Below are 10,029 nucleotides of genomic sequence, written 5' to 3'. Positions count from 1 at the left end.
CTGCAAATGTATTGCTGGGGAAAGGGAGTTTAATTACTCCAATTGCTACCTGCCCTGGTTTGAATGCTGCCTTGTTGAACCGCTGACCAGAATTTGCTGCACTTGACAGGTCTTTTGCATCTACGTGTTCTGTTTTTACCACACAAATGTTAACCTGCCTCTCCTGGGCATAGAAATAATGTGAACTGTAAATTGTCCAAAAGACTGTCGTAAGAATAAAGGTAAAGGTAAAGGTACCCCTGCCCATACGGGCCAGTCTTGACAGACTCTGGGGTTGTGCGCCCATCTCACTTAAGAGGCCAGGGGCCAGCGCTGTCCGGAGACACTTCCGGGTCACGTGGCCAGCGTGACATCGCTGCTCTGGCGAGCCAGAGCCGCACACGGAAACGCCGTTTACCTTCCCGCTGGTAAGCGGTCCCTATTTATCTACTTGCACCCGGAGGTGCTTTCGAACTGCTAGGTTGGCAGGCGCTGGGACCGAGCAGCGGGAGCGCACCCCGCCGCAGGGATTCGAACCGCCGACCTTTCGATCGGCAAGTCCTAGGTGCTGAGGCTTTAACCCACAGCGCCACCTGCGTCCCTTGTCGTAAGAATAGGTACAGATAAAAATGCGACAGAAGGAATGTTCACGGCAGAACTTGTACAAAACCCTCAGTTTATTAATATTTAGAGGTCAACGCAGCTATGTGCAAACTGTACAACCAAAGTCAGAATCAAGTTAAATTCTATTTTTGTTTTTACAAAAAGAATTGCACTAGGAATACTAGAAGGCTGGCAGTCTTATTTAAAAAAAAAAAAAACAACCACTTATATATTCAACCAATATTTGTACATTAATGCATTGAATTCAACAGTCCTGCACAATTACCACAGTAACACTCCCGGACAACAACCTTCAACCGTTGGGTCTGGGCCCACATCACTGAACACCCCACTGTCAATTTCTTTTCAATGTTTAGATTTGGAATTTTCGGCACACAAAACATGAGCTCTGTAACTCAGCTATGGCCCCTCCTCCCCAAAGGAGGAAGAGAGTCACTGCAACTTTTTAACAGCTGCGTAACAAAAGTAATTTCAGGTGGCCTGACTTTTTGTATCATCTACACAACCTGAAATTTCCTTTCCTACACAGCTGAAATACAGCAGCTCTGCTATCCTCCTTTGCATCCAGTCACTCTTTTTGGAGATGAGGGAGGGGGAAAAACTTGAGAGAGGCACCAAATAATTTAAACCAGGGACTCAGCTACATTCGTAAAGATAAAGGACTTTATATGCATTATAACACTGCGACACCAGGTGGCGCTGTGGAGTCCCGTTTTTCGCCAACGGGATTTCCCACTGTGAAGTTTACAACGCGTTTAACTGAATCGTTTCTTTGATGTGTTTAGAACCAGCCCAGGTCCCATGAGATTTAAGGCGAGTCCCAAATTATTGATACCAATGGAAAACTATTACTCTTAGCACAGGACAGCTACTATCCTGGTTAGCTTCTCTACACACTGTACACACAGAATGTACACACAGAATGTGTACCCAATTAACTCGGGTCAAATATATATTTATATATATATATATATATATATTTACACACACACACAGCCCAGCAATTGATGCTGTGGCAAATTACATTCAATTAACACAACAAATACTTTCTGTGGACATTGACAAACTTATAAACACCTTTTAAAATTGCAAACGTTCTGGGATCTAAAAGAATCTGGGGTGGAATGCAGACCATTGGCTTCATTCAAACTTTATCCAGCTTTCAAGGCTATAGATGCCTCCAAGAGCCATCGCTTGGCCTAAGCTATGATAGGATTATTCCGAGAATAAGTGAGACAATAGTTTGTATGGCCCCTCATGCGCCGAGGTGCTATCGAAATTGCTAACAATAAATGCACCTTGTTATTGAGTGGCATATTTATCAAATCAATTTAATGCCAAGGTTCAAATGAGGCCCCTTCCGTTCCAGACACCCCCAGCCTAACTCAAGCGCAGTCCCATTCAATTCAGGGGAATTCAATGGCAGCATGCGGTGAGAGGCAGTGTTCTTCAAACTAACCATTGAAGCCCTCCATGTCCCAGTTCCCACCAACATTTAATTGAATGTCAAGTGGCGCTTTGGCCAATCTTGAAGCAAAACACTCAGATTCTCTTTAGATTTACCCAGAAGAGAATCGACAAGGAGATTGGCTCCCCTCGCTGCTCAGTAAGGTGGGGAGGGCTGTTACTCAAAAGAAGAAGGAAAAACCCAGTAAGCTCTTTATTTTATAGGTTCACATTTTTCTGGAGAGGAAAATAGTATTTTCCACACCCCACCCACCCACTCTCATTCAACAGGTGTCGTTTCACCAAGGTTTCAGTCTTCAGAGTTATATTGGGCATGAACACTTCCAGCAACCCTAAGTGGCCTTGTTGCAATCCCAAATGACACACAACAAACTTCCAGGGAGGAAATGCTTTCAAGTCACACAATCTGTCCCCGCTCCTCCCCTCCCAAGTGCCACACAACTCCCCTTCCAGCCTATCCTTTCCCTCATCTTGGCGGGAGAGAAGTGATCAGAACCATTCCACGCGTCGGCCTTCGACGGGCCCACGCCTCCTCCATTCGAGAGTTCCTACGATGACGAGGTGACATTACCCGAAGACACAATAGTTTCTGGAGAGTCACCCTCGTCTTTCTGCGGGTGGGAGGAGTTGTCGGATCTGCTTCGGCTGAACTCAATTCCCCCAATGATGGGCCTCTTGAATTTGGTCCCGGAGTCTGCAGTGGGACATTTGCAGCATGACATAATCTTGACAAAAGCTCGCCGCATCTCCTTGTTCGTTAGCGTGTAGATGATCGGGTTAGTGGCAGAGTTGAGAACCGCCAGTACTAAGAAATATTCGGCCTTGAGGAGAACTGGGCAAGTCCGGACTTTGCACCGCACGTCCAGTAAGAGGAGAATGAACAAAGGAGCCCAGCAGATAATGAACACACTTAAAACAATGATCACTGTCTTGAGCAGAGCTAGAGACTTCTCGGAGCTCCTGGTGGCTTTGGCCATGTTCTTCCGGAAGGTCAGCTGACGGCTCTTGGTCCTTACCAAGATGTAGATCCTGCAGTAAAGAACCACGATAGACAACAAGAGGCCCGTGAACACCGAGGTGCAGAAGAGGATATAATACTTGTGGTAGAGGGGCAACACGGTGGAACAGCTTTGTAGACGTTGGATGCAGTTCCAGCCCATAATGGGGAGACCTCCTAATATCACAGAGATGACCCAGCAGGCACTGATCAACAGGAAAGAACGGGAACTGTTGCTGCTGTTGTGTAGTTTCATCTTCAACATTGTAATGTATCTCTCAATGGCGATGGCCAGGAGGCTGAACACAGAGGCGGACAACGCCACAAACATGCTCCCTTCCCTAAGAAACCACTGGGCAGGGGTGAGGGTGTAGGTCTTGTGTCCGGACAGTAAGAGATTGGCGACATAAGCCACCCCGGCCAGCAAGTCAGAGAGTGCCAAGTTGCCAATGAAATAGTACATAGGCCTGTGGAACTTCTTTGTTTTCCAGATGGTCAGAAGGACAAATATGTTCTCCAGGATGATGAAGCAACAGATGATGATGAAGACTGCAGAACTTGCTTTGATCCCGGTATCTGCCTTTTCATTTAGCTTCCCTGTGAAGTTGTAATGTTCTATGATGATCTCATAGTTGAGATAGTCGCTGACTCCACCGAAGGCCTTCACGTGGGGGTCCTTGGTGGAGTCCATGGTGCCGGCCTGAGTTGCAGTTCTCCAGACGGCCACCAAGAGGCGATGTGGAGCAGGTAGTTCAGCAGCTGCCCCGGGCTTCAAGGTCCTAACGTCTGCGGCTTCCAACGTCTAGCTCCTTCTGGGTAACCTCAGTAACCACAGTCCTTAAAAGCAGGAGACACAAGCAAAAAAACATTAATTTAGGAGAAGTGATTTATTGTTATTATACTATTGCTGCAAGTCCAAAGTGAACATTCTGAAAACCCAAACATGAAATCCTGCAAGTTTGCTGCTAGTATGCCCACTGGCAAGTAAAATGACATACCCGATGGGGTATATTATTCAGATTTTATTAGTTAACTAAACCTCATCCAGCGTCAGCTGAAGTGCTAACAGCTTATATGAAACTGTTTACACCTATATCAGGACATAACACCTAACGGAATAAAGGTGTTAGCACTTCAACTTATGGCAGATTGGGTTTATTTAACCAATAAATAACACCTCAGTAGCACAGGGGAAGGCAATGGGTAAAAAAAAGCCATACTGACATCCTCTGCTTTTGACACATGTTCATACATTCATGCTTATAGCCATGAGACCGAGAGAAACTCTATCTCATTTTATATAAAAGCTGCCCAGATTTCCACACCGAAAGCCAAGTCATACCGTTTGCAATCAGATCACAGCAGCAAAGTTAAAACTTCTGTCCTTTTTTTTTTTAAAAAAAAGGCTCCCTCTCGATATGACCGCAATCTAAAACTGCTGACTTGTGTCATAAAACACGGGGGTAATGCATAAAACAAATCTGACTTTTGAAAGGATTAAACAGAAGGAACCGGATAATCTATCCGCGGCACACGCCTACCCAGAGGTAAGCAAGGAGGTGTGTTTAGGATTGCAGTGGAACCCACCCTAAATTAGCTTTGTAAGAGAGGTTTAAAGGAAGGCGTAATTCAGAGGTGAGGAACCTGCTCCCCTCCAGAAGCAATTGGATTCTCATCAGCCACTGGGGAAAGACTGAATTTGAGACATGTGTATTGCATGCAGACATCTCAAGTTCAATCCCCAGGTATGCTCCAGAAATACTCATCTGAAACGCTGGAGCTGCTGGTCAGTGTAGACCAGCGTTTCCCAAACGTGGGTTTCCAGCTGTTTTGGGACTACAATTCCCACCATCTCTGACCATTGTTTCTGCCAGCTAGGGATGATGGGAGTTGTAGTCCAAAAACAGCTGGAGACCCAAGTTTGGAAAACACTGGTGTGAACAATATTGGGATAGGTGGACCCGTGACTCAGCTTCCCAGGTTCCAGCCCCAGTCGGCATGGCCCAAAGTCAAGGCTGATGGGAGTTGTAGTCAAGAAACATCTGGACGGCCACCGCTTCCGCATCCCTGGCATAACTTGCAAAAAAATGGGGAAGTTGCCCTCTGTCACGAACAACAACTGAAGAAAGTGTGGTGTCAGCAAAAATAAAAATCAGTAAAGCTAACAGAAAGCGAGGAAATAAAATGCAAGTCTCCCGGGACTTTCTATTTGGGAGTTGAGAAGGGATAACAGAATGGCCTTTGGCTACTGCCCTGCATGCAGTTTGGAGATTTGTGTCCCATGGATTCTAGTAGTCCAACTCATATCTGTGCAGGATTTGCCATCTACAATTAAGTTAGCAGGAGGAGGAAAGTAAGTGTAAAAGGAGATATGGAATTGAGGATTAACAGAGCACGGAAGGCACCCACAACACTGTGACCACACTATTGATTGTGGTCAATTAACTTGACAGAGGAAATAAAGCTAAAACCTTCACTGCAATCCTGAACACACTGGTAAATCCCAGTGAATTTATTATTATTAATTATTATTATTATTATTATTATTAGAATTTATATACCGCCCTATACCCAGAGGTCTCAGGGCGGTTCACAGAACAAAATCAAAATATAAAGCCACAAAATATATAATCAAAATATGCTTAGGAATGTACTACAAGCTTTTCATGAAAGGGAAAAGTGAAGCTCACTCTATTCATTGGATACCCTTCATTCAAGGCTGAACAATACTGACTTTTCAAAGGGTGAGTATCATAACAAAGTCCAAACCACACAAGACCTTTCCCATTGAGTTACAAGACATACCAGTTTAAGTTACACACACACACACACACAATCATCAGTTTCAAATGGCATATACCTTAAGCCTAGAATCAATGGCTGAACAGGCACGGCGTCATTTAAGCGTGATGTACCGAAGTTTCAAAAGTACAAATCTGAGTCAGGCTTGGAACCCAAGCAGATCCTCACCTCCAGACCCAGAAATCATGCAGCCCTCAACCAGATTGCTATCCCTAGAAACACACCACATTCAGGAATTGAAGATAATTGGGCTCTTACATAAGCCCTGTGAACGCATGAAAGAGAGGAAGGGGATCTGTACTTTCTGCAACTTCTTCAAACCTCCATGCATTCTGCTTAAGTTCTAAACAGGACCTAAGTTCCCACAAGTTGCACGCACAGTCCAGTAATGCTGCCTCCTCCGGAGTTCCTAATCGCGCAACGCGCACCGATGCGCATACAGCTAGTACTTTGCCCAGGATGGGTAAGTTATGAGAGGTGACAGCAAGCAGAGTTGAACCGTCCCTGCTTCCCACACGTAGGGCAGGCACAGGGATCCACACGACAGAAAGAGCTGTGAAGGTCATCAGGTCCCGTGGACTCAAATAGGACCAAACCCTTTTCAGAGTCAATGAGTCCATATGATTGAAGGCGATGGCTGAAGGGGCCCTGGCGGACCTTGGACAAAAGGGTTTGAGCAAGTAACATGCTCCCACATACGACGAAGAGGAAAATAAACTGAGTGCATTGGACGAAACAAACAGAGTGAAAATTGCTTACTATTCCCAGACATGGCAAGGCTTTAAACTCACGTAGCTTGAGAACAAAGCTCCTGTCCCTTGGATCCTCCAGTAAATTTATGACCTGTTCCTTTGACGTCCGCTCTCAAGTTCGCCTCCCTGCAGTCCCCCCTGGGAGGGGGCGGGTGGAGGAGAACACCCTCTTTTAAAAGAAATAAATAGTTCTAGTACCTCGGTTGCACTAAACCATCCACTAACCACTTTCTTGTTGTAGTCTGCCATTTCTAACTCAATACCCAAGTACATCAGACAAGGGTTCTAATCTAACCTCAGAGCTCCCTTGGGAAAGGTTTCCACAGAAAGCCTTTCAGCAGCCGAACCTTTGGCTCCTGAAAATCACTCATTTTTTGCGCATTAAAAAATAAATAAATTGCACAGATATACTTGGGGAAATCTCCGTCTTATGAACATTTCCCATTCTCGAGGCCAGCATATCAACTTCTACACCATCATCAAACTCAGCGATGCACCCATACCTCTAAATAACAGGATATGGCTTATGCGCTGCCAATATCTATAGTACATCTTATTCCTTCATTCCGATCCTCTCCTGTGCCTCGCTTCATAACGCATGGATCCCAGGCATCGCCTCCTCAGTGGAGTCTGCACTGCCGGCAGTGAAAGCGCGTGCCATCGCAGCCCTTGGAAGTTAGCCCCCGCAACTGAAGTTAGCTTGTCAAACAAATGCAAGTTCGTTCTCAGTTGCCTGCAGTACCAGCCGCTGACTGGCATGTGGCAAGGAGCCTTCGGGAATCAAATATACAGATCAGACCCAGAACACTTCTCAGCAGAGGAGACCAGGACCTGCAGGACCAGACTAGAGGCAGTTTGTATGCTCAACTGCTAGGCGCTAAGTATGGAGAAAGTTGAGAGAGGAGGGCACCAAGTACACAAATCACAACATCCCTGGGGGAGTTTGCTGCTTCAGATTAACACAGTTTATTCCTAACTTTCTTTCCCCATCAATTCAGGGGGGCAAGCTGAGGTTTTCTGGCGAGATCCCAGCAAATAGATCCAGGCCACAGCCCCTTCCCCAAGCCCCCAAACCCATATAATTCCACCGTGTCCCTTCCAACTCTACCATTCTATGTTCCTGCGCATGCTTTCCTAGAGTCTCACTGAACGCAATGGGGTTCGCTTGCAAGTAAGCCTGCATAGGGTTGCATTTAAAAATAAAATAAATCACAGCCAATTCACAGAACGACACCCACTCCCAACAAGGCCAGTCCATTCCCCCACATTACGGAGATGCAAAGCTGGGGTTGCCGTCGAATGCACGCTGGAGAGCTCACTGACGCGAGCACTTGCAAACGCGTGTCGTTCTGACATTCACACGTGCACCCAGCCAAACCGGACCTCACCGAGACCCAGCAGCCACAGCCAGCCAGTCCCCTTCTCCCAAATCTTACCTCTCTCGGGCAGGACGCGGGTCTCTCCGGAGGCGGCTGCGCTTCGCATGGCGCGCGTCCCGCCGGCCGCCTCCTTTGCAGAAGAAGAAGAAAAGCCGGGCAGCTCATGGAAAAACCTTTCCCTTTCCCCCCTCTTTTTCTTTTTTGCAAAGTCTTGCCCACCCCTTCGCAGTTTCCTATTATTGTCGCGCTTCCCCGCCCTCCCCCTTACTTACGCGGCTCTCCCGCGTTAACTCTTGGCAAGCCTGGAGCGCACGGCGCGCAGACAACGCGGAGGCGCAGCGCTCGCTCTTCGCTTGCCAAGTCCCGGGCAAAACTGGCCGGCGGCTCTTGGGCGGCGGCTCTTAAACGGAGCGCAGCTGCGGAAGGGTTAACACCTGTTTCCTTCCTTCCTTCCTTCCTGCTCGCTCCTACCTCCCCCCCCCCAAAAAAAAAAGTTCGCGTCTGGCTCTGTGCGGGGACTGCGCGCGCGCGCAGCGGGAGAGGCGGATTTCACACGAGAGGGAAGTTGTCCGCGGACCACGCGGCTGCCTCTGACCCCTGCGGCCTCAGGGCTGCCATCGTCTGGTTGCAAACTGCTCCTGTGCCTTTAACAGCCTCCGGATTTGCAAGACTGAAAAGGCTTATCTGCATAAGAGCTTTTCTTTCTTTTTTTTTCTGGAGGCTACACTGCTGCACCAAACCAAGTGCCGGATTTTCCCTCCTGGCCAGATGGGAAAACTCTTACGTGGATCTGCACGTGTTTCACATAACCCTAGAATTGTAGGGGTGATCTAGTCCCAACCCCTGCAATGCAAGAATTTCAGCTAAATCATACATGATAGATGGTCATCCGACTTCTGCTTTAAAACCTTCAAGGAAGGACAGTCCACCACTTCTTGTGGCAGTCTGTTCCACTGCCCAACACTCTGTCACTCTGAGTTACTTGTTTTAAAAAAGCAACCGGTAAGCTTAATAAACAAGGCAAATCTTTCTGCCTCACGTTCACACCACACATTTAAAATACTTGTGTTCCCCCAAAGAACCATGGGTTTTTAGTTTATTCCTCCCAAAGCAAGGATTCCCGACAGTTCCCATGATTCTTTGAGGGAAGTCATGTGCTTTAAATGGATGGCCTGAATGAGACTGCCAGCCCAGCCTCTCTCTCTCCCTTTCTCTCCCTCTCTCTCTCTCTCTCTCTCACACACACACACACACAAACAGAGTGGAACAGCTTGGAAAGGCAGAATGAAATCAGCTCACCTGCCTGAATTTGATAAATTCCAGTATTTCTTCAAAATCCAATGATTCCTTGAGTTTCTTGAGGACTAGAAAGCTTGGTACCACACTATTTTCATTGCTATACAATTGCATTATCCATCTTCACTCATCTCCTCCTTACCTTCAGCCTCTTCTTCATCAGACTCCTTCTGGCAGAACCACATTCCTCCTTCCCTGCTTGGTCTTTGGCCTGATCCCGCGTCTCCAGGAAGTCCTTTAGGAAGGTGACGCGGCCTGTCGTTTCTGACTCTGCTTTGATCTTGGCGATGATCTCAGAAATTTCAAGGCATCTCCCACTTCCTTCAAATTCCTCTCCCTCATCATCTGGATGGTCTTCTTAGATCACTTCCCAACAACCTGGTTACATCTTGATCTGTTTTATGGGAGGTCAGAAGATGTTGCGCCGAGCAAATGTTATCCCAAACACTCTGGTGCCTTTTCCTCTTGCTTATCGCAAAAAAAGCCCCCAAAATATTTGAAAAGCAAGTTTGCCGGGCAAGTGCTCCATAATAACTTTAATTGCACAATCTGCCTTTGCCAGTATGCAATTGAATCCCATCCAAAAATAGCAGCGGTCTGGACAGGCCCTTAATATCCTTCCTTTTTGTGCAAGGTCTTGTGGAGAATAGACTCTCAAATTCTGTGGAAGTGCAAGTTGAGCTGTCTTCAGGGCAACACTTCAGCTGATGGAACCACTAATAAGGAGAGCAGA

At 46.9% G+C, this 10,029-nt stretch overlaps 1 protein-coding gene across 5 annotated transcripts; it reads right to left on the bottom strand.

Moving 5' to 3' along the window:
- Window positions 1-638: 638 nt before the first annotated feature.
- On the bottom strand, window positions 639-9,566 carry S1PR1 (sphingosine-1-phosphate receptor 1). 5 transcript variants are annotated; one of them, XM_079982265.1, is made up of 2 exons: window positions 9,439-9,566; window positions 639-3,904 (listed from the first exon to the last, which is right to left on the bottom strand). In XM_079982265.1, exon 2 carries the CDS (start codon window positions 3,756-3,758, stop codon window positions 2,619-2,621), a length of 1,140 nt encoding a protein of 379 aa, XP_079838391.1. In that variant the 5' UTR covers window positions 3,759-3,904; window positions 9,439-9,566; the 3' UTR covers window positions 639-2,618. The 5 variants fall into 5 exon arrangements, with proteins under 5 accessions (XP_079838391.1, XP_079838394.1, XP_079838392.1 ...); XM_079982268.1 differs by lacking the exon at window positions 9,439-9,566 and adding an exon at window positions 9,300-9,319; XM_079982266.1 differs by lacking the exon at window positions 9,439-9,566 and adding an exon at window positions 8,273-8,453.
- Window positions 9,567-10,029: the final 463 nt, after the last annotated feature.

This window comes from Podarcis cretensis (genome assembly GCF_951804945.1).
Source record: "Podarcis cretensis genome assembly, chromosome: 6".
NCBI classification, from domain to species: domain Eukaryota; kingdom Metazoa; phylum Chordata; class Lepidosauria; order Squamata; family Lacertidae; genus Podarcis; species Podarcis cretensis.
This window is presented reverse-complemented; position numbering and strand designations above follow the sequence as displayed.